The 27,437-nt window shown below is 56.5% G+C and overlaps 11 protein-coding genes across 11 annotated transcripts; 5 read left to right on the top strand and 6 right to left on the bottom strand.

The window, feature by feature from the left end:
- Positions 1-1,274: 1,274 nt before the first annotated feature.
- B0I36DRAFT_355363 (uncharacterized protein) lies at positions 1,275-2,050 on the bottom strand (the record flags this gene model as incomplete). The annotated part of the gene is made up of 2 exons (XM_046157433.1): positions 1,275-1,780; positions 1,852-2,050. 2 exons carry the CDS (start codon positions 2,048-2,050, stop codon positions 1,275-1,277), a joined length of 705 nt encoding a protein of 234 aa, XP_046005060.1.
- Positions 2,051-2,595: 545 nt separating this feature from the next.
- Positions 2,596-3,491, top strand: B0I36DRAFT_369091 (uncharacterized protein; the record flags this gene model as incomplete). The annotated part of the gene is made up of 4 exons (XM_046159713.1): positions 2,596-2,745; positions 2,819-2,935; positions 2,992-3,126; positions 3,195-3,491. 4 exons carry the CDS (start codon positions 2,596-2,598, stop codon positions 3,489-3,491), a joined length of 699 nt encoding a protein of 232 aa, XP_046005061.1.
- Positions 3,492-5,036: 1,545 nt separating this feature from the next.
- Positions 5,037-6,645, bottom strand: B0I36DRAFT_397392 (general substrate transporter; the record flags this gene model as incomplete). Its single annotated transcript, XM_046161578.1, is given in 3 exon segments — positions 5,037-5,120; positions 5,133-6,304; positions 6,384-6,645. The coding sequence occupies 3 exon segments, from the start codon at positions 6,643-6,645 to the stop codon at positions 5,037-5,039; spliced, it is 1,518 nt and encodes a 505-aa protein (XP_046005062.1).
- A 745-nt stretch (positions 6,646-7,390) lies between these two features.
- On the top strand, positions 7,391-10,217 carry B0I36DRAFT_425685 (alfa-L-rhamnosidase; the record flags this gene model as incomplete). Its single annotated transcript, XM_046162349.1, has 1 exon — positions 7,391-10,217. One exon carries the CDS (start codon positions 7,391-7,393, stop codon positions 10,199-10,201), a length of 2,811 nt encoding a protein of 936 aa, XP_046005063.1. The 3' UTR covers positions 10,202-10,217.
- A 954-nt stretch (positions 10,218-11,171) lies between these two features.
- B0I36DRAFT_369094 (uncharacterized protein) lies at positions 11,172-12,017 on the top strand (the record flags this gene model as incomplete). The annotated part of the gene is made up of 3 exons (XM_046159714.1): positions 11,172-11,735; positions 11,827-11,864; positions 11,948-12,017. 3 exons carry the CDS (start codon positions 11,172-11,174, stop codon positions 12,015-12,017), a joined length of 672 nt encoding a protein of 223 aa, XP_046005064.1.
- Positions 12,018-13,798: 1,781 nt separating this feature from the next.
- B0I36DRAFT_298960 (FAD binding domain protein) lies at positions 13,799-16,433 on the top strand (the record flags this gene model as incomplete). The annotated part of the gene is made up of 3 exons (XM_046151965.1): positions 13,799-14,293; positions 14,359-15,001; positions 15,072-16,433. The coding sequence occupies exons 1-3, from the start codon at positions 13,983-13,985 to the stop codon at positions 16,431-16,433; spliced, it is 2,316 nt and encodes a 771-aa protein (XP_046005065.1). The 5' UTR covers positions 13,799-13,982.
- Positions 16,434-17,441: 1,008 nt separating this feature from the next.
- B0I36DRAFT_255523 (cytochrome P450) lies at positions 17,442-19,215 on the bottom strand (the record flags this gene model as incomplete). Its single annotated transcript, XM_046150884.1, has 4 exons — positions 17,442-17,642; positions 17,727-17,864; positions 17,929-18,926; positions 19,011-19,215. The coding sequence occupies 4 exons, from the start codon at positions 19,213-19,215 to the stop codon at positions 17,442-17,444; spliced, it is 1,542 nt and encodes a 513-aa protein (XP_046005066.1).
- A 918-nt stretch (positions 19,216-20,133) lies between these two features.
- On the bottom strand, positions 20,134-21,314 carry B0I36DRAFT_255353 (uncharacterized protein; the record flags this gene model as incomplete). The annotated part of the gene is made up of 3 exons (XM_046150871.1): positions 20,134-20,287; positions 20,382-21,113; positions 21,247-21,314. The coding sequence occupies 3 exons, from the start codon at positions 21,312-21,314 to the stop codon at positions 20,134-20,136; spliced, it is 954 nt and encodes a 317-aa protein (XP_046005067.1).
- Positions 21,315-21,730: 416 nt separating this feature from the next.
- On the bottom strand, positions 21,731-23,572 carry B0I36DRAFT_425688 (1-acyl dihydroxyacetone phosphate reductase). Its single transcript, XM_046162350.1, has 3 exons — positions 23,516-23,572; positions 22,283-23,442; positions 21,731-22,227 (listed from the first exon to the last, which is right to left on the bottom strand). Exons 2-3 carry the CDS (start codon positions 23,093-23,095, stop codon positions 22,171-22,173), a joined length of 870 nt encoding a protein of 289 aa, XP_046005068.1. The 5' UTR covers positions 23,096-23,442; positions 23,516-23,572; the 3' UTR covers positions 21,731-22,170.
- Positions 23,573-23,893: 321 nt separating this feature from the next.
- Positions 23,894-25,405, top strand: B0I36DRAFT_397410 (uncharacterized protein; the record flags this gene model as incomplete). The annotated part of the gene is made up of 4 exons (XM_046161579.1): positions 23,894-24,237; positions 24,295-24,434; positions 24,526-24,740; positions 24,826-25,405. 4 exons carry the CDS (start codon positions 23,894-23,896, stop codon positions 24,949-24,951), a joined length of 825 nt encoding a protein of 274 aa, XP_046005069.1. The 3' UTR covers positions 24,952-25,405.
- Positions 24,917-26,594, bottom strand: B0I36DRAFT_48123 (metal-dependent amidase/aminoacylase/carboxypeptidase). The gene is made up of 4 exons (XM_046162936.1): positions 26,361-26,594; positions 26,260-26,298; positions 25,464-26,203; positions 24,917-25,398 (listed from the first exon to the last, which is right to left on the bottom strand). The coding sequence occupies exons 1-4, from the start codon at positions 26,448-26,450 to the stop codon at positions 25,017-25,019; spliced, it is 1,251 nt and encodes a 416-aa protein (XP_046005070.1). The 5' UTR covers positions 26,451-26,594; the 3' UTR covers positions 24,917-25,016.
- Between the last annotated feature and the right edge of the window lie 843 nt (positions 26,595-27,437).

Here is a 27,437-nt window from a genome sequence, read left to right on the forward strand (position 1 = left end):
GAGAGAGCATCTGCTTCCAGATCAGCCAATTGGAAGACGGACCGAACAGGATGGACAGTGCTCGGTGCTCTGCCCGGAAACGCGACTGCGGGCCGTGGGACACGTCATGCCAGCGCCGGCTTCGGAGCTGTTCATGGAGATGCTTGATCCGGGCGTGTACTGCACCACGTCCTCTCGCATGCCCCAAACGCGTGCTTTCCACAAGCCAGCTCGGGCAGCGATCGAGCGAAGAAAAGTAGGAGGAAGGTGTCTGTGCGGGTGGCCCGTCAGCCCGCTATCCTCACACCTCCCTCCCCTCAGCAGGTGGTCCAGATCGGAGGAGGCTAGCGGCCAGCAGGGATGTTCTCCACACTTCAGGTCATGCCCTCCCTTGCTCTGATCAGACAGCCAATCATAAAAGATAGACGCCGGAGTTTCAAGCCAATCACCGCAAGTAGAGGCCGGCGCAGCACAGACTAGCATCCGCCCCCAGCGCCATTCTCGCCCTCCGCACCTGTGGCGCGTGGGAAAGCATCTGCGGGGGGCAACTCTGGGGTTCGCGACTATGTGTTCCGAGAGAGGCTTCCGAGGCAAGATGGTGTTTTGCAGACCATGCTAGATTCGACCAGGGCACCAGCGTGTCGGGTCTGCATGGCATTTTGCCTCGAGAGCGGGGAATGCACTTTGCAAAGCCAAGGCGTGAACTGACGGGCTCAGACCACAGCACCAGCGGAAGCAGCTGAAGTCCCCCAACAAACGGCGCCATTCGGCAACCTTTGCCCAATCAAGCCTCTGACAATCTAGACTCACTCGAGCATTTGGCCAAGTGACGAGAGACACATGACTGTAATAGATCTAGGTCGACGTTCATGGCCTGACTTGCAGTCAGGGTCAAGGTGGAGGAGTGAGAGGCTTCGGGTGAATCCGGCCACAGCTAAGAGTGATGAATCACCCCAATCCACCTCGACTGGCGCATCCTTGCTCCCGCTCCAGATCCAGCTGGCCGCACTTGCTTCCCATAAGAGTGGTTCTCGTGTGAGGATCTCAACAGAATGAAGAATCACGCTCACACACTGACACGCTTACAGCGTTCATCGTACACGAGGGAACATGGCCTGGCACAGGTTCCGGGTTAGAGTCTGCGCATCGACAACACACGCCTGTCGAGTGTTGCCCCAGACTGACAAAAGGACAGCTCGCTTCAAGCACATAGCACCGCAGGACGATCAGATGGCAATTTCAAGTCAATTATCTTTCGTGGCTTGCTCGAAGTTTATTCTTGGTGGAGTTGTAACCTAACTAGCCTCGGAGCGTCGGCTATACGCTGCAAGGGGAGATGACGGAGCTGAGCTCGACGATGCCGCCGGAGACGATGGTAGATATGGGCTCAGAGGTCCACGGCGAACACCGGTCTGTGGCAGCGACGGCTGCTGTGCCAGCGCAGCGACGTATCGTGAAATGCCATATTCCGCAGCAAGAAGAAGTGCCTGCTCCTGGGGAATGAAGATGGCGTGGTCGGGACCACGGAAGTCTGCTCCGGGCAACGACCTTAGATGCTCACGCTCCATCGACAAGTACTGGTGAGGAGCGAGGGGAAACGCCGCAAGAAATATCCCGTAGGCAGAGATGTAGCCATCACTGCTGTACCGAACCACATCCACGGAACCAGGATTTACACGGATCCCTAACCTGTTCTCGATCCCCGGCACGGGCACTTGGATCCGGTCCAGTTGATGCTCGGTACCGTCGGGACCGGTCTCGACATCGAAACGAAGGTCGCAGCTCAACAACAGCAACCCATCTGTATCAACGAATCAGCATCATGTGTTTGAGGCCGAAGAGAGTTTGGCTGGATGGGGGAGAGGGACGGACTAGGGACGTCGTCTTCGCTTGGCAACGCGTTGTTGCGGTACTCTATGGGAGGGATGGTGCTTCTCGGCGCCGAAAACACTGGTATAGATGCCGTCGAGTCAGAGGTCGAGACCGGATGATGAGGACCGGGCTGGCGCGAAGGGCCAGCGCTGGTCGAGGAGCTTGCAGCGTCCGCGGCGCCGGGAAGGCTGCGCTGCATCGTGGAGGAGATCGCGGTTCGGTGGGAGTACTCGAGGGGTGTGCGGCGGGCTGCGGGTCGTGGGTAGTCGGTCTGGATGAGAGCGGCTTGGTGGAGGCGGTTCGATATCGCGAACCAGATGGCAGAGCACTGGATCATGCAGGATCATTGGCATCACTGAAGATGCATGCACGCAGGGCGACGCGTTCTGTCTACGTGTCTGCGCAAGTGACCGTCTGTCGAGAGGCAGGAGCGCCTGGCTGGAGGCCGTGGAGGCCCCCAATGATGACGGCTCATTGGGACCTTGATATCACAATCCGCCAACGAGGAGACGGGGCTTTCGCGGCACAGGCTCAATTCAAATCGGTCCCCAACAGGAACCTCTGGCAATCAACAGCTTTAGGTTCTTTGTACAGGGCCATTGAGCCTTTGTTTGATACCTCAATCATCACAACAAGTGGCCGAGGCGGGGGGAGGCTGGACCCGAGGCAGGAGAAGACGGCGGCAGGCGCAACCCACGACGCGTTGAGCGCGTCGTCAAGTCAAGCCCAACATACACGCCCATGATGATGCTTCTGGCGTTCTCCTCTCCTCTTCTTCTTCACGCCTCCCAGACTGCTTCTCGCCGCCTCCGCCTCCGCTTCGGCCTCCGCCGCCGCCAACGAAGACGAAGACGACTAACACCGTCACCACCGCCACCACCACCACCACCATCAGTATGCCCCTCAGTCACCACTTTAGCGTCAACCCCGGGAATACAGAGCTCACAATACTATTCCAGTGCCTCAGGACAACCAGCGTGGCCGCAGCGCCTCCAGTCCCCGTGGTGTCCGCCCAGCCCAGCCCACGCCTGCGCCGGCTGCCGCCGTCCTCAGTGTGGAGGACGTGCACAGAGTCATTGCCGTCGTACGTCATATCTCCCTCCTGCGTCTCATTTGCTCGGTCATTAATCATTTCTACAGGAAGTCTTGCGCCACCTCGGGCCAGGTCTCGTCTCCCGCCAGCAGCAGCAGCAGTACCAGCAGCAGCAGCACAACGAGGACGCTGCCGCTCCGCGCCGCCGCACTCGCCGTGGTGGCAGAAGGAACCGTCGTCGCGTACGTGAATCTCTGTCTCAACCTTGACTTATTCTGGGATTTATCTAATATTCTATTCCCTTCAACAGAACAACAACGACAGCACCACCACCAACAACAACAACGACAACAACGACGACAGCAATTCTGGTCGTGCTGGTTCCCGCGGCCGGTCTCGCTCGCCCCGTCGTGGCCGAGAGCCCCGTGCTCGCTCCCGCTCGCCGCTCCGGCCCCGCTCCCCCGCTCCGGCCTTGCCTGGAGACCGGCCGCAACCCCCGTCCTTGTCTGTGCTGGGCCACTCCACCGGCATTACTGTCGGTAATGGTGGTGCCACCAAGCGCGTCGTCGAGAAGATCAAGAAGGAGGAGGAGGAGGAGGGGGAGTGACGAGGAGGAAGAAGAAGAAGAAGAAGCCGGAGACCGGTCCGAAGTTCAGGTTTATATCATTAATAAAGACCAAGCAAAGGCCCTGCTTTCCCCACTCGCAAAGACCTTCTCTTGGCGTGAATGAAGTGTGAATTCCGATGCCATGTCGTGACCAGCTATCACGCACCAACAGCGATGCAATTGTCGTTTGGCTAGAGTGTCTGTCTCTAGTTAAATGCGCGGGACACATGTTCACCTTGCTTGTTGCTCGCGAGTTTGACAAACAACCACGCCGATAAGCAAGCGGAATGGGAAGGCGGCATTCGAGGGCCGCCCTGGAGCTGGCGGTGGTGAAGATCGGGAACGACCCGCCTTTGCGCCTATGTCGACCTGCGAGCCCGGCTGGGACCCGAACCAGAGGCAGGTCTTGAGTACATGCGAAGACATCTGCCGGACAGTCCCAAGCAAACATATTGCGGTTCAACAATGGAGCATGGATTCGCCCAAGGTCTTCCTCCATCCTCCCCCGCCTCTAGCTATCCTCACGCCCCAGCAGGTCCACAGGTGGTCTGGATCCAGCAGCCTGGAACTCTGCAAGGGTGCTGTCTCCACCTCATCTGGGGGTGCTAATGGCCCGAGCTTCACAGCCAATTGGACGTGGCAAAGGCCGGGGCAGGAGCCAATCACTGAAGGTAGACGCCGGAGGTTGCTCCATCAGCTATGCCGCGTGGGCAAGCCTGTGCGGGGAAATATTGGGGAGCCGTCGAGCCAATTTTGCATGACTTCGGAAGCCTCCTTGGTCTTGGCTGGCTGTAACGGGTATGCGGGTTGGGTCTATGATGGTGCGACCAGATGCGCCTGGGCCTCGCAATTGCAACGCAAGGTAAAGACAAGCAAGTTCAGGTGGAATCGATTGGCTGGCCCTCGCTCTTGTACTCTTGAAGAAAATGACGGATAGAAACCCCGAGACTCTTTGCTTACGTCATGTTGAAATAGAACATTGTCTGCTACAGAAATCAAGAAGCGTGGTGATAAGGATTAGTACCTGCCCTCTTTTGTTTCTTTTTCTCTTCCTTGCCCTGTCTCATCCCGCCACTCCCCCTTGTCCTTTCTGAAAGTAATTATGTGCAATACAGTAGAACCCAAGTGCACCTGTAGCAAGTTCCTTCTTCGGTGTTGGCAGATGGACCAAAACAGTCCCACCGGCAAGCTATGCGAAGCTAAGCAAGGTTTTGCCCGAGGCTCAACCATGGAATGCCCTGGTGGCGGAGCCAGAAGTCTACTGCAGAGCACTTCATCCAGTGCGGCTGGATGTGCAGAAGCGCTCACGTCTCAATGGCTGACCACCAGCTCGGACAAGACGTGTCATGTGAACCACCAACAGGCAACGGCAACGGAAGAGGGAGATAGTCAGTCTTTCAGTGTCACTAACGTTAGATGACTTTTACCGCAATACGATTGCCACGAGATTAGTTAAGAGACGAACAATTCTTTGTGTTTGCGTAAAGTTACTCAATCCTCCTAGTCAGAAACCCCGCCTTGCTTCCCCCTCATCCACCGTCCGCTCTACACTTTGCTAGGAATTCTCTTCTCCTCTCCTGAAAGGGCAATCTCGTGCTGCTCTGCAGAAGCCTCGCCAGAGATGGCGCTCTTTGTATTGACCTCGCCCAAGTGCTCCGTCGCCAGACCGTCGCCGAATAGCTCCGCAATCTCCTCGAGCGACTTGCCGCCGGTTTCAGGAAGGCAGAAGAAGAAGAACAGTCCGCCGGCCAGATTTATCGCGACGAAGACGGCGTAGAATTTCCAGCCAATGCTGGTCAGGGCGATGGGCGTGATCTGCGAGAGGATGATGCTAAAGACGGCCTTGAACGTCATGGCGAAAGCCAGGCCTTTGGAGCGCATGAACAAGGGGAGAATCTCTGTTGGAACGACCCAAACAAGAGCATTAAACCAGATGGCAAAAGACGCCGAATAGATAAAGATAGAAGCAACGGCAGCACGCGCGCCATCTTGCGAGGAGCCAGGCTTGCCGTAGACGGCGCTGAGGGCCATGCAAATGACAAGCAGAGAGCACAGCACAGCAGAGCCGCTCCACAGCGTGCGGGCACGTGGCCATTTGTCAGCCACAACCCAGAGGTAGATAATCTGGCCAATAATGCCCATCATGCCGTAAATACCGCTGATGAGCAGCGCGGAACGGCCCGTAAATCCAATAATTCCATAGAATATTGTCTGAAAATTTTGGATGACGGCAGAGCCGCTCAGTTGCGACCAGGAGATGATCAGTGTCGCAGTAAACACCCGGCGGATGTACTGGCGCGAGAACATGAGTCGCAGTGCAGCGAACCAGTTCAGGCCGCCCATGATTTCCCGCTCGAGGGCAATCTGCTCGCGCACCTGCACAATCTCCTGCTCGACAAGATCGTCGCTCGCTGCGACGTTGTCCTTGTCGTGGTGGAGTTTGAGGAGGACGGCCTTGGCCTCTTCGTGGCGGCCCTGCATCACAAGCCAGCGAGGCGAGAAAGGCAACCAGAAGACGAGCACGCTGAGCATGAGCGGCAGCGGCAGCTGCATCGCCAAGGGGATGCGCCATTGGGCATCACCCTGGGCGAACGCGCCGGCGTATCCGATCCAGTTGGCCACGCCAAAGCCAATCGCAATCATCATGCCCTGCAGCCCGACGAGGAAGCCGCGGCGCGAGGGAGGAGCAGTTTCGGCGAGGTAAGTCGGCACGACGGGGAGGAGCTGGCCGCAGCCAATGCCCGCAACGGCACGGCCGGCAATCATCATGCCGACGCCGGTGGCAGCGCACTGTAAGACGGATCCGATAATGGCTGTTCAGAGACGGACAGAAAGAGTCAGCTTGTGAAGAAGATGAAGGGCAGATGGAGGCAGGGTGTATATATAACATACTCAGGATGCAGGCAATCAGGATCGTGTACTTGCGGCTGAACTTGTCGGCGAGGAAGCCTGTCGACATGCCACCAACAGCCTGTCCAGCGTTGTAGCACGAGACGATGGCGCCCGAGAGGACCGGGTTGATAAAGGGGCCGCCGTACATCTTGATCCGGAATGAGTCATGGCCAAACGTGGTGGCGATGATGCCAGTGTCGAGGCCGTAGATGAAGCCGCCCTGGGCGCTCACCAGGGCGATGGTGATGATGAGCCAGTTCATGGCGTTATATTTAGATGTTGTCGATGAGGAAGATGATGGTTGGACCCTGGCTCAGAGACTGGGTTGGCAAATATCCATCCAGACGAGGAGCGGGCGACAGCGATTCTTTTTATCTCTGAGCGGGAGTGGCCAGCTCGGAGCGCTGACAGCGATGCAGGCGTGCTTCGGAAGCCCGGGGTGGTGGCGCTGGGGAACGCGGCCTGGACGACTGGGGACCCTGCGTGAAGTTGGGGTTGCCGTCTGGGGAACCGAACAGGATGCGGAGTGACGATGAGCGGTGGAAAGGCCGACAAGTCTGGGGGCCAGAGAAGTCTGCAATGAGGCCAACGGGAGCTGGCCGCCGGAGCGGGTTCGCCCACTGCGAATCAGGCAAAGCCACCGCGCCAAGTGCCCCAAGCTGGATCGTATGGAATGCGTGTGGGGAAGGGGGTGTGTCTATGCCTGTGTGGACTGAATCAGGGGGTGGGGTCCCCACGGGGACCAACTCCCCCTAGACATGGACATGGACACGGACAGTCGGGAAAGCGAGTGATAACCGTTGGCCGGGATCGAACCGGTCCCCTGCGTCCCGCTCACTTCGGTTCTTACTGTCCCGTGACAACTCGGAGCTGATTTGGTATGCCTTGTTCCGAGGTCTCGGTCGGTCGCCTCTTCCCCGAGCATCTTTCTGTCGCCTGGCACTCCTCAAGTGCGACTCTACTCTCGTCACAACTCCAACGCCACTACTGAATCGCACTGGCCCCCCATGAGCTCTCCCACAATCACGCGGCCCGTCTTCGAGCAGCACCACAGCGGCCTCGGAGTCGACTGCTCACAACCGAGGATATCGTGGCAGTTTGAGGCCGACGAGGGCACTGCTCCTGGCTGGACCCAGACAGGCTACGAGGTCGAGGTCACCTTCTGCTCTTCCTCTAACGATGCACACACTTACAGCATCACGAGTGACCAGTCGGTGCTGGTTCCCTGGCCTGCCCGACCGCTGCAGTCGCGGGAGAGCGCCACAATCCGCATCCGCGCGTCTGGGCACAGTGTCACATCCGATGCCATCACCAGAGACATCGACTTCTCTCCGTGGTCCCCAGCTGCCACCGTAGAAGCTGCCTTGCTCGAGCCTTCCGACCTCACCGCCGACTTCATCACTTCCTCCCAAGACTTTGAGCCGCGAGGCCCCTTGCGTCCGATCCGGTTCCGAAAGACCTTTTCCTTACCAGCCGTCTGTTCACAACACTTCCGTCATGCTCGGCTGTACATCACAGCTCTGGGGGTTTACGAGGCGTACATTAATGGCGAGCGCGTGGGCGACGAGTACATGGCTCCCGGCTGGACTACCTACAAGCATCGTATTGCCTACCGAGTACACGATGTCTCAGAACTGCTGAGGCCGTCCGAGGAGAACGTGCTGGCGATTCAGGCGGCCGAAGGCTGGTACGCAGGACGCTTGGGCTTCCGCGGCGGGCAGCGCTTCCGATACGGCGACAAGATCGGCATCCTTGCACAGCTCGAAGTCACCGGCTCGGAGAGTGAGCGCTGGACTTTGACCACGGACCACACGTGGCAATGCGGTCCGAGCCCACTCGTGACAAGCGAAATCTACGATGGCGAAGTCTTCGATTCCAGGGAGGAAGATGATCAGTGGAACACATGCGGCCGGAGCCCTTCTCGCAGCGACAAGCTCAACATCCCCGTGACGGTGCTCCCGAAACCTGCGGCAAAGCTCTTCTCCCCAGACATGGCGCCCGTGCGAGTGACGGAGGTCAAGCCGTGCATCGACGTCTTTCAGAGTGCCAGTGGCAAGATTATCCTCGACTTTGGTCAGAACCTGGTCGGCGTGTTACGGGTCAAGTCTCTGGCTCCAGGGACCGGGGCCGAGGTCTGCTTCACCCACGCGGAAGTCATGGAGCATGGCGAGCTGGGTATCCGGCCACTCAAGTTGGCCAAATGCCGAGACATTGTGATAGGATCTGGCCACGAGCTGGGACCGTGGTCACCAAAGTTCACCTTCCACGGCTTCCGATATGTTCAGCTCGACGGCTGGCCAGACGCTGGACCACCAGACGCAGCCAACTTTGAAGCCCTTGTACTACACACGGACATGACGCGACGAGGATTTTTCGAGTGCTCCAACGGGAGTGTCAACCAGCTTCATCGCAACGTCGTCTGGTCAATGCGTGGCAACTTCCTCTCCCTCCCTACAGACTGCCCACAGAGAGACGAGCGACTCGGCTGGACGGGTGACGCGCAGGTCTTTGCGCCTACCGCCTCCTTCCTGTACGATTCGACGCCCATCCTGAACAACTGGCTCGAGGACGTTGCCGCTGAGCAGTTCGAGGAGGGGCAAAACGGAGTGCCGCCGGTCGTGGTCCCCTTCGCACTAGGCCCCAACTTCGCGAGGAACATGCCCCAGGCCATCTGGGATGATGTGACGGTTCTCATGCCGCACGATCTATACCGCTATAGCGGAGACCAGGCCGTGCTAGAGCGGCAGTTCCGCAGCATGCAGGCCTGGCTCGACGAGGGCGTTGCCAGAGCGCCCGATGGTCTCTGGGATCCCAACGTGTGGCAGTTTGCCGACTGGCTTGATCCCAGCGCGCCCCCCGAGGACCCAGCCAACGGCAGGACTGACCCGAGTCTCGTGGCGAATGCGTATCTTGTCCACACGACACGGGTCTTTGCGCGGGTGTGCCGTCTATTGAACAAGTCTGAGTTGGCTGAGAAGCACGAAGCCGACGCAGACCGACTCCTCCAGCTCTTTCAGACTCGCTACATCACGCCCGAGGGCCACCTGATGTCGTCAACACAGACCGCTCTGAGTCTGGCGATATCATTCGACCTCTTCCCGTCCAGCCTTTCCATGCGGAAAACCGCCAGTGCAGCGTTGGACCGGCTCGTCCGTACTGCGCGCTTCACCATCGCCACAGGCTTTGCTGGCACACCAGTGATCGCCGGTGCTCTGACTGCAGCGGGCATGCCCCAGCTTGCATACCGGATGCTGCTCGAGACACAGTGCCCAAGCTGGCTGTACCCGATCACGATGGGCGCCACGACGGTGTGGGAGCGCTGGAACAGCATGATGCCCGACGGGACAATCAACCCCGGCCACATGACGAGCTTCAATCACTACGCTCTCGGGGCGGTCGCTGACTGGCTGCACTCGTCAGTCGGAGGGATCAGTCCCGCGGAGGCTGGCTGGAAGGTGATCCGTGTCAGGCCGATCCCGGGCGGTAACATCGCGAGTGCCAAGGTTCGATTTCACGGGCCGTATGGGTTGGTAGCGTGTGAGTGGGAGTGGAAGGACGGGTCGGCTTTTTCAATGAAGGTTACTGTGCCGCCGAACAGCACGGCTGTCGTGACACTTCCTTGCGATGTAAAGCCGTCTTTCTTGAGGACGGCACATGAAGGCAAAGGCCGGCTGGTCAACGGTGTAGATCAGGAGAACTGCCAGACAGTTGGATCAGGCGTCCATGTCTTCACGTGTGACTTCGTGGCAGGGGAGTGGCCGCCCAAACCGTGGACACCTCCTTTCCTGCCGCCGCCACCAGCCACCATCGCGGAGTGATGTAGGACTGACTGGCATCAAGGAGGACTACCATTTGAGCCTTGAACACAAGGAGTTGGCGGGGGCCCGTCATGGGAAGAAAAAGCCTCCCTTCGGCGCATTGTCGATCCTCCTGTAGAGTAAGCATGACTTGTGTATCTTCGCACGCTGCGCCAAAAAAAGTCCCCAACCCCACTGTTGCGCATCCGGCCGAGAAAGTCTTGATCTCAATCTCAATCTCTACAGGGGTTATTGAGCAGGAACTTCGCCGGAGGGCCTCTGCTTGTGAGATTCAGGGGTAGTATCCCACCTCCACCAATCACGATGTTGTTCTTCCGAGGGTTGCTGCACTCCTTCATGATGTAAGCAGTTTCAATCTGACTTGCATGAAAAGTCAGCACTGCGGCAAGTGAAGTGCCTTGCAATATGATGCAGGTGGTGGAGATGCTCTGGAAGTCAGGGCTCATACCATGTACCGCAGTATGCCGTTGGATGAAGGATTTCTCTGCACAGGGGTTTTCCGAAGTACCCGGTATCCGGGGTAAGACGGGAACAGCCGCTGCTGCATGATCCGCTGGTTCGACCTGGCACTTCACGAGAAAGTATCCATTTTGTTTAGTGGATTGATACCAAAGCTACACTAGATCGGAAAAGCTGATCTTACGAAAGGATTTGTTGTGCAATCCTTCAGAGCCACAGCACTCTTCGGGACATTCGAAGCGGGTTCCTACCTCGGAAACAATTGGACATCAGGCAGCGCTCTACGTAATAGGCGAACTCCTCGAAACATGCCACAGCCGGCCCCATCAAACTTCCGGATCTTGGCTTCCTATTGGTACAAGTGTGATCCAACAATTCCTCTTACGTGAAAGTTCTGGCAGAGTCAGAGGAACATCCAGATGGAGGATGCGTCTTTGCTTGTCGAGTCGTGGGGGATCAGCCTCGCCGGATGTCCATTGAAACTGGATCAGATCCCTCCTTTCATAGCACGATGAGTATAAGTACTCAGAAGTTCACACTCGAAATCCTAAGAAGACTCCTCGCCCAACCCTCGACAACCCCAAATACCATTCACTACACTCTAGCCCTCCCCAACCAGTTCACTTTCACCAACAATATGGTTTTCTACAAGTCTACCGTCCTGGCCTTCCTCGCGGCCACCGTCACCGCCATTGACATTCGATTCTATCGCAGCGACGGCTGTGGCAGCGCTTATGGTGTCTGTCCCAACTCGCTCCCCAACTCGTGCTGTACTATCAATTCCAGCGACGGTAATTCCGCGGTCAGCTTCAACGCCATCCCGAGCAGCTGGAAGATCACCGGCGTCGGCTACTGGCAGGAAGGCTGCCAGGGCGACGCCGCATGGTCAGACAACAACTACGGCAAGACCGACATGTGCTTCACCACGGCCCGCTACCGGGCTGCCAGCTACTACTTTCCTGGTGGCAAGCGCAGCACCCAGCAGGGCCCGTGCCAGACGCCCGACCTGCTCGTCTACGAGGACGGCAGCGAGGTGGACCTGTCTGGTCTGACAGAGGAGCAATTCAACGAAGTGGTATGTCAACGTCTGGCTCATGGCCACGTGAAAGTGACAGAAAGAAACAGAAAATTATCAGTGTCGCTAACGTCAGTCATTATGTAGTAAGCCACCACCGAGCAACAAACCCATCAACGATAGTCTCGTGTCTCTAGCCCGACTTCCAGATCGCAGCCCATGCCTACCTCATGCTTATAGACACATCGCTAACTTATTTCACCTTTTGCTAGCTGGACCGCATTCACCGCTGGCGGCACCTCCGAGGAAGTCCAGGCCCACATCACCGCCCTCCGTCTCTAAGCTCGACGTATTAGCGCACTCCCTGTGCTGCTCGACGACAAGGCGTACTAGTATTATCCCCAGATGAGGACGTCTGGGTAACACAACAGTACCAGTTTACAACATATTCACTTCTACGCCGAGCGGCACTTTCTGTTGGTTATCGCTCCCGTGGGTAGCTAAGAAAGGTTCAACCTCGCAAGATGTCATTAGAAATCGCTCGGAGAGGGAACACAGAGATTGACTCCAACTGCGATGGAAAGTTGAGTATGGTGATTGCGTTTCTCCTATTGGGTCATGGCCCTCAGCTAGCCAGCTCTCAATCACTCGTTTTAGTGGGCCTTCTTGACTTCATGAAATGTGGCAACGGAGATAAGACAAATGGTGATCAACAGGATGGCAGGTGCCACGTTTGTTAACAGACTAGCAGATCCATTGGAACCACCGCCAAGGTATGTTCCCGGACGCGACGTGACCATGGCTGTAATGGATTGTCGTGCTGGGTGTGAGACATATAGTGACGTCTCACAGCGATGGAGTCCGAAGGCTCGAAGAGGGATCTACCATTAGCCATTACTATGAAACTAATTCTTAGAGTTCCAAGTTCTCTATGAAGAAGTACACGCGTTTCGGCCACGATAGAGTGTCATACCGATAATCCTAATACGGCCCCTAGTATCCTACTATCTATATTCTCCATACCCTCGGTACTTGTAGCAGCCGGGGGTGCGTGGGCAGAGCAGGTGGGGAGTTCGCTCAATTCAAGCACGTCCTCCATCGAAACCCGCAGCCATGGGATCCGCTGAGTGTGCGTCGTCCAGAGCCTGTGTCGTCACCCGTCGGCCGACACTAAAGGAGAGCCGGGGGTGGTGAGGCGGCGCTAAAGCTGAAGAGGCTAGACTACCACAGTATTACAGCGGGTCGGCGCGTGCCACTGGGGCTCTCGAATGCACCTTTTGTTTAGTTTCCGGCTGAGGCGCAGTGCTTGCGCGGAAGAATTGGGGCCTTTCAAGGCACGGAAAGTCTCGCCGCTCCGAGCCCGAAGATTAGGGGCACGGAAAGTTTCGCTGCTCCGAGCCCGACCCGAAGATTAGGGCCGTGGCCCATTGTGGGCAAGATCTCCCATTGTCTGTGGCTAAGCGATTTTTCAAGGCCACGGCATAGAATCGCAGTCCGGTATCGATGTCGTGCATGACCATTGGAGTCGCCATATGGTCCATGACTCACACGTGGGTTTGAATAAGTGCTGACGGGACGCAACGCTGCCGGCAGTTTTGACAAATCGACAATCACTAGCCGTGCCACGCCGTCCTTTGCCCATGTCACTAGAACTTTTGGCCCTGGGCAGTGGAGTACCGTCGAGCGACAGAGCGTTGTGGGCCCATGGCACGCTATCCCCATCCTTACCATGGAGGGAAGAATCGGCTTGACCATGGACATGGACTGCCTGGGACAATACCCATACTTGACCCGAAGCCGTCAGGGACCCCGGACGGCCGGTAAGTCTGACCTCTGTAGCAGAACAAAGGAGATCAATCTTAGCACTCCGTACTCGTTCAGGGCAAGCCACGCCATGGTCTCGGGGGTGGACCCTTGTTTCCAGGCTGCCTATCCCAAACGTCTAAATCCCTGCAGCGCAGCGGATCACGTACGTCGTGGTTCAACGGGTTTCGCTGGTTTCGGAACCCTCAGGCCACCCGACACGCCGTCTCGGGATTCACGATTATGGTGCAGCGCTCTGACGATAATGTGCGCAATGCGCTAGCGACATGATGCTAACATGCTAGCACCTTGGTGCCTGTCGACGGCGTATAACAGAGCTCAAATGCCATTAGTCTTTGCGATATTTCTCGCGTTCTCATCAACAACAACTTCGACACCACTACGACCACTACGACCACCACCCTTACAACCGTCTGAGCATCGGATTCCAGTCATAATTTCAAGCCGACCACAGCTCAGACTGCGCACCCGTGCCCTAGAAAGATGGCAGTCCCTAAACCACCATTCAGAGTCATCATAGCAGGCGGCGGCATCGCTGGCTTGACCCTGGCAAACATGTTCGAGAAGTTCGACATCGACTACGTTATACTCGAGGCCTACAAGGACATCGCTCCACCCGTGGGCGCCAGCATCGCCCTTAAGCCCAACGGCCTGCTCATCCTTGACCAGATTGGTTGCTACGACGGCGTTGCGAAAGTAGCTCACAGTAGTGCCGATGGCGAGGCTTGGGTACGCGATCCTAATGGAAAACCCATCAGCATGCAAAGGTTGCTCTACCAGCACGTCGGAAAACGGTAAGTGCCACAGAATCTCACCCCAACGACCTGCTAGCACAAGTGCGTGGCTGACATGGGCTCAGCCATGGCTACAACATGCTGTTCTTCGACCGGCAGTGGCTCCTAAAAGTCTTGTACGACCATCTTCGCAGCAAGGACAAAGTCTTCGTCAACCAAAAAGTGCAAACCATCACCACCGGTCCATTGGGTGTCGAGGTCAAAACCGCATGCGGCGACATCTTTTCTGGCTCCATGGTCATTGGAGCAGACGGCATTCATAGCGCCGTCAGGCAAGAAATGCGAAGGCTTGCAGATGAGCATTCTCCCGCAGGCTTTCGCCCAGATGAGGAAGACAATGTCCCCTGCTATTATCAGTGCAGCTTTGGCATTGCGCAGAACGTCGAGAAATGGAAAGATGGCGAACAGACACATACCTGCGGCCATGGCAAGGCGTTCCTCGTTGCTCCTGGCCCTGGAGGTCGTGTTTACTGGTTCCTGTTCATCAAACTGCCCCGCGTCATGCATGGCAAGGACATACCGAAATTCACAAAGCAAGACGAAGAGAAGCTGGTTGCGGAGAATCGGAACCTGTTAGTCAAGGAAAACCTTACGTTCGGAGAGATCTTCGATCAACGTGTCAGCTCCACCTTGACGTCTCTCCACGAGGTTGTCTATGAAAAGTGGTTCTACGACCGCATGATGCTCATTGGCGACTCTGCCCACAAGGTTCGTAGAACCCAAGTTCTCCCCGGTATTGGAAATGCCATGCACGAAGCTAACCACCAACATGTAACAGCCAAATCCGATTGGGGGCATGGGTGGTAATGGTGCCATTGAGTCGGCAGCCGAACTTGTCAACCATCTTCTCGACGTTCGGAGCGAGCGCCAAGGCAGCCTCGACGGCATCAGCACTGCTGAACTCCAGGACATCTTTCAGCAGGTGCAGCACGCCCGCTTCAGTCGAGCCAGCGAGGTCGTCGAGCAAGCGCACGAGCTACAAGCCCTCTTTTCATACGAGAGACCCTTTTTCTCCCAAGCCGTCCTTCGAATTGGGGCGCTCCTGGGCGCCAAAGATGCAACACTCGCAAGGATAGGAGGTCTGGTTGTTGGCGGAACAAGACTAAAGCATGCTCCGATACCTCGTCGTCCTCGCGTGATCCCGTTTGATTACGAGCTTCCCGCGGCTCCTTTGGGTGCAAAGTCTCATATGGCTGTCCGAGTTGTATTCACTCTCGTCATGATAGCTCTCTTGTTCACGACAGAGGGCTTGAATCGAACCGTACCTTGGGCAGGCCTGTTCCCAGCCAGCCAGCATCTGCTGGCCAACTCCAAAGCTCAAGCTTCATTCTTCGCAATTCAGCTCATCTCTCCCCTGCTGGTTTGGGTTATCGAAGCCCACAGAGTCGGTAACCAAGCCAGCCTTCTCTCGTTGGCTTCACTCTTCGCACTTGCCACCCCATTTCTGGGCATCTCTCGGGCTGTGCCTCTCTACGCCATCGCGCTGACCACGTCGCCACTGATCAATGCTGCTCTCCGCGAGATTGAGCCGAAGGCAGTCAAATCTATCCTGCCCGCTCTTGTCCTGGCTTATGTTATCCCGAGTATCGTGATCATCGTCCAGGCTGGTGGAGTCGAAGAATGCACGACACTCTGGCGTTTCGCGCCCGCTCTGTTCTCCTTGAGCACCACCATCATCTGGAAGGCGGCAACACTGCTCAGCAGAAATCGCGGCGGCGCGATACAGCTCTCAGATGGCGAGAACGACAAGGAATTGGATCGCTACAAAGACCTCGAGCTTCCTTTTCTGAACATCACGTACTTCATCGCATTCATCGCTCTAACCGCCACCCACATCTTGGCCCTGTTCTGTGCCAACGTCTCCCACGTGGATATCGCCACCACTGCGATTGAGGTTATTGTCGATCAATTCGCCAAGGTGAACCTAATGTCTGCCCTGCCGGCGGTCATCCTGCTCGAGCTCTACAGCGTGTACGAGATGCGGCGACTCGGTCAGATCACAACCATCACAGCTGTCCTTGCGGCCGGTTTCGTCTTGCTGGCTCAGATCCTGGTCGGTCCGGGCGCTGCATGGATTGGCCTATGGTTCTGGCGCGAGAATACTGTTGCCAGGCTCTCTACTCTCAACGATAAGCAATAGTGAGTGAGGGGAAGTTGTACGGCTCCTGTGCTTCTCGTTGGGAGCTAACCACAACATATGACAGAGTGGTCAGTTCGCTTACTTTTTTGTCCCTTTTTTTTTCTTTTTTTTTTCTTTTATGTCCAGGTGCTGCACCGGTCGCCTCGTTGCCCTGGATACCGATGTGAGGCATCGCGGAACTTGAGGATACCTCGCTGCGCGGGAGCAGCGAAGGAGTGGCGCCTACGCAGCATGAGCGACACGAGGAGTGGCCGTTTTTCCATGAATAAGGCGAGGCAGCTGGGCACCCTGACACTCTTTCTTGACGAGGTTTGGCTGGTGTAGAGCCATCCTCTTACACGCGATGATAACTATGAGCGTTGGCGCCGCTTAGGCGCGGAGAAGACGCAGCGTATATTTTGAGTCCAGCCTAACGGCACGGTTTATTACACAATAGATTCGTAGCACCGCTAAACCCCTAATACTAGTGGGTCACGCGTACTATAGATAATAATAATAATCTTTTTTCCTTTTCTTGTTAACATGCCATCGGAAAACCGCCAAGGGAGGGAATATAGAGGTTGAATCCAATTGCGACTGCAAGTTTGGCGGGTCAATTGCGGTTTTCCTATTGATTCATGGCCCTCAGCTAGCTAGCAATCAATCATTTATTCAATGCCCACTTGTGACTTTATGAAATGAGGCAAGGCAGACGAGACGAATAGTGACGAACAGCATAAAACGCTTCAGGTTTGTTAACGGGCCAGCAGATCCATCAGAAGCACCAACAATATACGATCCTGGACGCGATGTGACCATGGCTGTGATGATGATCGTGCTGGGCAGGGGGCGAGAGTATAATAACGATCCAGCAGCGATGGAGCCTGAAGGATCGAGGAGCATACTGCTGCTAACCGTTGCTAATTGCTAAGAGGAAGCGATTTGGGCGTGGCCTTATGCTTCTACACTACCAGGAACTCGGTCTACGCGACGGGCTCTTGTGTGTAGGTGCGATTCGCACGTCCCTTCTTATCGTTGTCGCCTTTTTACGGCCACCATAAACCCGCGCTGCTTCGCGAACCAGCCGTTGTCCATTCTCCACGTAGCGCCCGGCTGCTCCAGCCCCCCAGCGAGCGAGAAGTCAAAGTCCCTCACCAGCCGGGGGACCAATTTCGAGATTTCAAGGTGGGAAATGTGTCGACCTATGCATGTGCGCGTGCCCATGCCGAACTATGCCGAGTTGGTATGTGAGCATCATAGTACAGAGACGAATAAACATGGGGGGCGGACTGGGAAGTGGGCAACGCGACTTACAGGCATCCATGAGCGCGTCATGAGCGCAACACGCTCCTTGTCCTCTGACAACCATCTCGACGGGTTGAACTCGTCTGCATCTTGCCCGAAAACGGCGCGATTCCGATGTTGGACCCAAGGGTTAACACCCACAATTGTCTTTGCATATCTGATCAGCTGGACGAGGCCAAAGCGGGGGCTAGGAAGGGAGGTAGCGACTTACACCTTCTGGAAAGAATTTGTCCGCAATGGTTGCTCCACCTTGAGGGACGACGCGCTCCAGAGGCATCGCAACGGCTGGGTGCAGCCGCAGGGCCTCTTTGATGACTGCCTGTAGGTACGGCATGTTCTGCGTCACATTGAAGGGAAGGTGGTCAGGGTTGTCCTGCGCCGCAGCGTCGACTTCGGCCCGCAGGTGGTCCAGGCAACCAGGATTCTTGAGCAGATAAAAGATACACGCTGACAGACTGATGCCCGTCGTGTCTGAACCGGCCGCCATATTGACCAGACACATCGAGACGAGACTAGCCATCGGCATGGCGTCAGGCTTTTCAAGGTGGCGGCGACAGAACTTGGCAAGAAAGGACGGTTCCCGCCCAAGGCCACTGCTCTCCTCATTATAGTCTGCTTCCTCGCCCTCTTGCAAGACCGCCATTTGCCTTTGGGTAAAGCCGATCAAAGCGTCAACGTCCCCCGCTCCTCGCCAGGCCATCCAGCGGTTGCGGAGCGGCAACAGGTAGGGGTGTAGCGAAGCATAAATGCCCACGACGAAAGCATAGTAGTTTCTACTATCGAGCGCCGCCATAAGGCCGTCGACATCCTCACCGGCATCGAGGAAGCCCCAGCGGCGGCCGTAGGTGATGCTGCTGATAACATCAAAGGCGTAGCACTGCAGCCAGTGGCCCAGATTGAGAACGGCGCCAGCCCTGTGTGGGCTCTGGCCAATCAATTCGTCCAGCCGTTGGGTCAACAGGTCGCCGCACAGGTTGACGTGAGGTTCGTAAGCCACTAGGGAAGACAGGCTGTAGGTGCTCTGGAAGAGCTTGCGTTCGGACGCATGGCGCTTAATGTCACGGTCCGCGAAGCTGTTGTGGCCCTCTGGCCTACGCCAGGCATCGTACCAGGAAGACTTTGGGAACTGCCGCGTGTGGCTGTAGATGATTTTCGCCGCTTCAGGGTCGTTGAAACTGAACCTACGCGGGCCGTAGCGGACAATGGGACCTGGTTGTTTGCCAACAGAGTTAGGTCGAAACAGAGATGGGGAACATGCCTTGTGTAACAGCGCAGAGGGGATGTTGGACTAACCATGCTGATGGTGCAAGCGCTTGCTGGTCTCTTGAAACGTCTGTCCTCGGCGTTGCACAGCTGCAAAATACCAGATGTCTGAGAATCGTGCGATCCAGGGTCCAGGGATGCTCCTCAGGGGCGACTTCAAGGCAGCCCAGACGTGCGAAAGCACGTATAGCGCCACGGCTCCAATCGCCGCGCCGATCCAGAGACCGAGCTTCATGGTGTGCAGCCTAGGTATTCTTTTTACCCTGCTGTTCTTTTTCCCGCCTGGCTGTACTTGGCGTTGTCTTTGTCTCTCTTTGCCTGAGGGCTGCAAAATCAGGTTTTGACGATGGCGTTTGAGCTGATGAAGCCACTTTGGGCAGACTCCCTTTGCATTTTACTATATAATAGACATCTGTGCTCTGGGTACCTGCGCAAACTCTATTCTGCATGTCGCAACCTGTTTCCTCCCGTGTCTGCCGGACGGTCCCGAGGCAATTCACTCCACCAGGCTCCGCACCGCGCCACACCCAACCCACATCCCAATAGAGTTGGCGTATCCCTGTCATGATCCCAGCTCCTCATGGATCTACGTGTACCGCTCGGTATGTCGGCACTTACGACTCCCGACTCTAGGTGACCCTAACAAGGCACGAAGCTCCGAGTGCCAACGAGGGGAACCCCATCTCGCGCTGCCTTGCTGCTCGTGACTCGTATGCCGCTTTCAAGTGCTGATGCTAGCCTGGCCCCATCTCATAGAGCCCACGTCATGAAATGTCAGGGCAGCAGCAAAGCTTCAAGCACGGAGGGCTCAGCACAGCACACAGGCATCTGCCAACGACCGGGTGTCCCGCAAAGAACGGGGAATCGGCGACCATAAGCCCCGGTCTCTTGCAAAGCCCAACGGACATTTCTCGGAGATCCAAGCTCAACTTCGGCATTCACGGCATTTCAATGGCTGGCAGTTGTTGGCCAGGTTTGGAATCGATGCAGGGACCCAGCCCCATTCAGCGAGGAATCGCTGGCGGGCAATGATCTTGGCCTGTCTACGACGGGAGTGAGCTATGCCACTGTCCTCTTCGTTTCCAAGTCAAAGATCCCATCAATGTCAGCGTTTGTTACGCCACAGCTGATGATTGCTGTCCCTTCAACAAGTTCAACAAATGTTTGGTCCCGCTGCAACTGTCTTCGCAAGCTGCTGCGCCACCACGTCGTGAATCGGGTAGGTTGGATGCAGTGCGTTGAGCCAGAAGTACTCATTGACAGGCACGCCACAGGTCGCAATGAACGTGTCCTTAGCTGGTGTACCACTATGCAATGACAATTTTTCGTTATTAGCTAACCCCTGAGCCATTGGATCTCTGCGGGTAAAAGTAGACCTCCGCAGCTGCGGAGGAAACTTACTTCTGATAGTCTGCACAATACTTGTCCAGCACCTTTAGCGCAGATGTCTGGGTGAATGATGTCGGGTTGTCTAGGACTTTGTTGAAGTCGGCTGCGGAGCTGTACACCCACACATTCGCGTCAGGTTTCCCCGTCTTCAATTTCTTTGCCATGTCCTTGACCAGGTCGTTCCATTTGGCAATTGCAATTTTGGAATTCTCCACAGCATAATCACCGGATTGGATATACTGCGGCGACCTGTCGACGGGTGGGACATCAACAAACACGATGTTTCGCGCTCCCTTCGCGTACAGCGTGTTCACGAGGGTAGTGTACTCGGCAAACACCTTGGCCCAGAGAGTGGTGTAGTCGGTCCACCACGAGTTGCCAACGTCGTTGATGCCGATCCAGACCACGAATAGCGAGTCCTTGCCACTCCACTTGGGTGCGGACGGAGCTTTGGGCGACGAGCCGGTGTATCCGGGCACAAACTCGGAGTTGACTTGGTACTTGAGTGAGAGGACAGATGGATCGTAGGGCGCAATCAGGTCTGAATCGACCGTGGCTCCACCGTAGGCGAGGTTGTAAGTCAGCAGCTGGGAGGTGTTGTACTTGACTGTCAGGAAGTCGACCCAATTCGGCCCGTTGGCCGAGGTCCAGCCTGGGTAAGGCGGATTGCCTAGGGGATTGCCAACAGCAGGCGGTGTTCCCGTGAAGTTGAAGCCTGCCAGAAATAGGTTGTCAGGATTAGGTCTTTGCATCTAGGACCTGTGACTGGAATTGGCGTTAATTACCTGTTTGTGAGTAGCTGTCTCCACTGTGTCAAAGCTCGGTCAGCAAAAGACAGCTCGATGTGAGTTTTGTGGTCGTGCACGCTCAAACGTACAACGTAAACGCATATTTGATTTTGGCCAGTCCCTTCCAATTTGGTGTGGACGCGCAGCCCTTTTGCATAGCAGCACCGGCTGCGACAGAAGAGCCGTAGACGGCGAAGGCCAGATAATAAAACTTCATCGTGAGAAGCCCTGCAACATTGGTCTGGACGTCCAGAGAGTTCTTTGCAAAATGAAAGCTATAATGGTCAACGAGAACAGCCTGGGACCCGAATATGTAGCACGATGGATGAATTTATTACAGTGGAAAAACTGCTCGAGCACACCAGAACGACGCCTCCCATTTGTCGCGATTGGACTGTTGGCCGCGCCAAATGCGGAGTTCCATGGCCCCGTTTTGTGGTTTCTAGAATCAGTGTGCGTCCCTTCAAGAATCACGTGCTGCATGATATCGAGGTGGAGGACCCGCTGGGAATGCAGAGGAACCTGCGCCGAACGACACGGTTGGTGGATAAATCGGGAGGTGTCATGCACATACTCCAATACACGAAATTAATATTCAGCTCTTAACTGCATTGGGGTTTCTAGTCAAGTGCAGTGCCTTCCAGGAAGGTATCTGTTCGCTGCTAGCGGACCACGGTTCCAGCCCAGGTTGACCGGAAGGAGAAGACCGTGGGACACGAGGCGGAGTGGTCCGACAGATACGCAATAAACCCCTGATGGCCGATTCTCCAATCGCTTTCCTCGTGTGGAGGATCCTCTGAAAGGGCCCCTCCGAAGTGCGGGTATGATGCTCTTTTGGACCTGGCATTTGCCTCTGGTGGTTCGGAGGGAGTCCTTCCGCACATGCGACCCTGAGGACAGGTTGTGGATGCAGAGCAGCATACTGTTGCAAATACTCTCAGAGCCAAGTCAAAGCCTCGGGATAGAATATTTCCTGCACTCAGAAATTCTCTGCCGAATACCCCAGGTTACAGTCATCGCCTCGATACCTTGAGCTTATCAAGTTTGAAACTACGATAGAATACCCAGCGCTATGCTCAAACGTCAGTTATCTCCACTCAAAGCGTAACAACAGTGATGACTTACCGAGAACCAGGACGGACAGAAGTTGACAAGGAAGCCAAGCATCCACGCGAGCTTCCCTTCCCAGATCTCACTGCTCGGCTTGGGCCGCAATATCTTGTCCACTACCGACTCGGCGTACAGGCGCGCGGGCATTCCCGTCCTGTTTCCCTCGTACTTCATGCGCTCCGTGTCGGCCTTGATCGGCAAATACAGTGAGTCTGGGGGCGCGACGAGGCCGTGGTGGAGGATGTTGCTTTGCACGTAGCCTGTCACGACCTCGGTGACGCTGACGCCGAACGGCTTGACCTCGAGCCGCAGTGTGTTGGTGTACTGGCTGAGAGCCGCCTTAGACGCATTGTAGACGGACTGCCAGACGACGGGGACGTTGCGCGTGACGCTGCCAATTTGCACTATGCGCCCGCCACGGCCCTCGCTGGCAGACTCGCGGAGCATAGGGAGGAAGAGCTGGCAGAGGCGCATCACGGCAAAGACATTAATGGTGAAGAGCTTCTCGGCCTCGGCGATTTCGAGATCTGCTGCGGTGGCGGCATAGTGCGTGCCTGCGTTGTTGATCAGGATGTCCACACGCCCGCCAGTCCTCTTGGCCACGGCATCACGAAAGCTCGCGAGGCTGTGCAGGTCGCCCAGCTCGAGGGGCAGGGCGATGATGTTGTCGTGCTTTTTGGTGAGGTGGGCGAGGGACTCGACCTTGCGGGCTGTGGCGACGACTGTGAGGCCCCGGGCGGCGAGCACCTCGGCGAGGCCCTGCCCGATGCCGCTGCTGCAGCCCGTCACGACCGCGACAGTCTTTGTGTTTGAATGGGCAGGCATCATCGGGTCCTGATTTCGGCACGTATGTCCCTCCAAGGAATGCTGGCTGATTGTCTTCTGGGCTGCTGATAGCAACAAAAAGGTGCGTCGCCAGCTGAGCCGAGGCTGCTGTAGTACGGCTGCTTAAGATCTGGATGGCTGGGTGGCGTGCCCTAGCGGCAGTGACCCCCACAGGACCGGAAGGGGTCCTCTGGCTGATGGTGGAGAACAGCGGAGATCTTCCGTTCTGTAGCAGCCAGCCTCGTCATGGTATAATGCAGGCGATGAGTAATCAGAGTTTCGGGGTGGATACGGCGATGAGTAACACCCTTCGTGTGAGGCGAGCACGTGTGATGGAGAGCAGCTAGAACTCGAGTCTCGAAGTTCCATATCGAAATTCCATATTGTGCCTCTGCAACATTCCGCCAGGACAGGATTCCAGGAACCCAACAACGAAGTGTCCTCCTCACACCTGCGCACTAGCTTACGAGGACACTGAGCTGGCTCATCATCTTTGACTGTTGCGCGTGACTCCATTGCGTCCAACCTGTGCCTGACCATCGACTGATCTGTGACTGTCTGCAGGAGGTCTGCCTAATGAGCCTTGTATGTACACAGGATCTCGCATAATAAAGACCAAGACCCTTGTCTATGCAAGCAACCAGGTGCACTTGGTCGACTTCAGCACCCCATGCCTCAGTCTCCACCGCCAAGACCGTGTTGTCCAAGTGGGGGTGGCCATGACGCTGCTGCCTCGATTCCCACCGCCTCAGATTCCACGATGGCGCTCTCATCAAGTCAATGACCCGTGACAAGCAAGTCATGTTCCGCCATCTCAAGAAGCGCAAACCTCTAGCGCCGCCAGAAGTCTTCGGCTACGACCGGGATGTGCTGGTCGCGCTGGTCCGCCGTCACTATGACCTCCTCGTTGTGATGGGGCACCTGCACCCAGCCGCCCTGCAGGCTCCCCTGGAACCCGACGGATGGTCCGACGCACAGCTCAACGTCGATGCGCTGAGGGCACTCGGGCGGTCAGAGGTCGTCATTGATCTGCTGCGGCACCTCCCGTACCCGCGTGCGGGGTCTGGCCGACGCGCCGATGCGAGTGTGCACTATGAGACTAAAGTGCTGTCGTACCTACGGAACACGTGGAAGCCAGACGAGATGTGGGATGCTGAAGACGAAGATGAAGACGATCTCGATACTGTGGCCAAGAAACCGAGGCCACAGGAGTGGTGGGACAAGCAGTCTTGGGCCATGCTTCGCCTCGCGCCGTTCGACAAGGCGCTGCCGCCGCACATGATCTCGCTTACGTACGACGAGGCTGCGATCGGCTGCATTTGGATCATCGACACGGAGATAGGTTCGCACTGCACCGTGAATGATTTCGTGGACTTGTCAATCTTTGTTTGGGGAGGTACATAGTGGATGCTAACGGTGCTGATGGGGTCCAGGGTGTGTTTACCCGCACGGAGACGACTACTATCTGTACGACGATGCTCCGAGGGAGGCAGAATCTCAGAAGCTGTGGCTTCGAGCCAAGCCAGTCTCTTTCACGACCTTCTTCAACAGCATGCATGAGCAGATTACACGGCTCAAGATCATCCCATGTCCAGCTGCAGGCAAGCATCGCGCTGCCATGTGCAAGCCGGGGGATACGGGGGCGAAGGTATCTCCCCCTTGAAGCCGGCCCTCTCCGGTGGGGAACTCCGATATCAGGATTCAGGCCAACAGCTAATGCATGATTTCACAAGGTCGTGCGACAACTGTACCGAGAATACGGTTGGCCTAAACAGTTCAACAAGGACGGCTTTCGTCGAGCGGCAGTTCCGGCTCGACAGGCTGCTCTCAGCGAAGAGCCGGACTGGTCAGGTGCTTAACATTGAACTGTCTCTATGTAGACTCCATCTTGGTTCGAGACCAGGTGTTCGTTTAGGAGCAACCCTTATGCTCTCGCAGCCTGCTGCTGCTCAAACTCAGCCTTCACCACCCCGGCAAAATCCTCATCAGACAGCACCTTCCACGCAGTTGCCGCCATACCCTTGGCTGTGGCGATGGTAAGATCATACGCCTGGTCCGTGATGGCGGCCGCCGTGAACTCCTTGGTGTGGTTGGCCGCGCCGTTCTCGGACGGGATGCGATACACAGGGTGGAAGCCTGGGCAGACCTGCGTGACATTGCCCTGGTCTGTAGAGAAGGATCCTGGGTGCGGGATCGCTCCTTCGCGGTCGTCAAAGGGCAGCTGCGGCAAGCCAATGTCGGCCAGGAACTCCGAGTAGACTCTGCAGAGGGCCCGGTTGGGGACGACTTCGGCATAGGTGTTTGTCCTGGAATACCGTCAGCCTGTCGTAATAGAAGTGTCCAGAGGCGATGAAATAACAAAAGGACTTACTGCTCAAATGAAAGTTCACACCCGGTCGCCACTGCGGCTCCCTCGAAGCACTTCTCCACGCGAGCCTGTAGCTTCTTGGTCTCCTTGATCGTCCGGCTGCGCACGTTGTAGTCCAGCTTGGCCCGCGAAGGGATGACATTGGCCTTCTCCCCGCCCTCCATGATAATCCCGTGGATCCGCTCATATGGCAGGATTTGCTGCCGGAGCATGCTGATGCCGTTGTAAGCCAGCACTGCCGCATCGAGGGCATTGATTCCGTCCTGTGGCGCGGCGGCCGCGTGCGCCGTCCGGCCCGTGAAGGTGGCCTTGAACTTGGCACTGGCGACCGAAGTGCCATACGGGATCCCGTGCGCGTGCTCCTCGGTCGTGCTGTACATCATGCCCGCCATCGGGTGCGTCATCAGGCACGCGTCAACGTCCTCAAAGGCCCCTGCATCGATGAGCTTGATCTTGCCGCCGCCTCCTTCCTCTGCGGGCGTGCCTAGCGCGCGCACGCGGCCGGGTATCTTGAAATGTTTGAGCAGTGCCACGGTGGCGAAGAACCCTGCTAGCGAGCCTGTGGCGATGATGTTGTGCCCGCAGGCGTGCCCGATGCCGGGGAGGGCGTCGTACTCGACGTTGAAGACGACGAGGCGCCCGCCGGAGCCATACTCGGCCTCAAAGGAGGTCTCGAGGCCGTAGGCGTGGGGAGTGACCTTGAACTCTTGGCTCTGGAGGAGGGCGACGATGTTGTCGTGTGCCTGGGGAGAAAGGGATAAGCCGCGAAACGTATTTCATTGCAAGAGGAGGGACTTACCTTGTGCTCAGCATAGCCGAGTTCTGGATTGCTGTGAATCTTGTATCGTGTCAGTCTCTTTCAGATCCGTCTATCAACCAGCAGGACCTGGTAGCACTCACCTTGTGGTTGATGTCGCGCAGTTCCTTGTCAAGGGCCTTTACGGCATCAGTCAGCACCTCCTTGACCTCGGCGTCTACTGTGGGCGCCATCTGTTCTCGCCAATCGGTTGTTCTGCTAGATCTTGGCTGATGAGAAACACTGGTCTTGGCACCGGGCCTGATTCTTTGGGTGTCTGTCGGATGCGGTGGACAAGATTTTGACGCAGGTCACGACTGTCCCCGCAGTTGTCCCCGAGTGCACAAGGGGACGGGAGGAGGGGCTCCCGGCTCCGGGCACCGTCATCGGCCTTGACGTACGTCCCCGCATTTTCTCAGCATCGCAGTGGTCCCCGAGGCGGCCGCGTGGAAGCGTGAAGGCTCCAGCAGGCATTTCGGACCCTTTACTAAAATCAAGCGCCAGGATTGGCCACTCAGCCGACGACTATGACTCTCCAGGATTTTGGTCGCCTCACGCAGTTTTGCTGCAACGAATTGCAGCCTGCACGCTGATTCCATCAGCCCTCGTACCTCGCCGGTGCGACTCTCAAGTGCACATTCCACGGCTGAGCGCTCTAAGTCTTTATATCATGGGGAACCTATACTACTCTGATCTTTCGCCGATACACTGCCAGGTCACTCTTCCTTCTGGAACAAGCAATTGGGGTCGCATCGCTAGCACACAGTGTGGAGGCCAATTTGTAGGATTGCGACGTCCTGGCCGCCAGCTGCGGCCTTGATAGGCTTCTAGTGCACCCAAGAGTGGTTCTACAAATGGGCTCACACGAGAGAGCGGTGGCGATATAGTGCCAATAAGCATGCTTGTCTTGCCTGAGAAGTCTCGGGACATCTATATACTGGAAACACACTCAGATCAATCACGGCTGCGACGAATTTTAAGACATAGTTCTATTGCCTCCAGAGATTACTAGCTAAAGGAAACCACCAGTAAACCACGAGCAGTGTGCTCGATCCTTTGAATGAATGGCAGAACCATGGTCTTGGTCTATATAAGTTTGGTCAATCCCATCTCGGCTTATCTTTCCGCAATTTGAACTCGCAGGCCTGTCAGCTCATACCGTCACTGGTGTCGGCCGTCGT

This window comes from Microdochium trichocladiopsis (assembly GCF_020744255.1).
Source record: "Microdochium trichocladiopsis strain MPI-CAGE-CH-0230 chromosome Unknown B0I36scaffold_13, whole genome shotgun sequence".
Taxonomy (NCBI): domain Eukaryota; kingdom Fungi; phylum Ascomycota; class Sordariomycetes; order Xylariales; family Microdochiaceae; genus Microdochium; species Microdochium trichocladiopsis.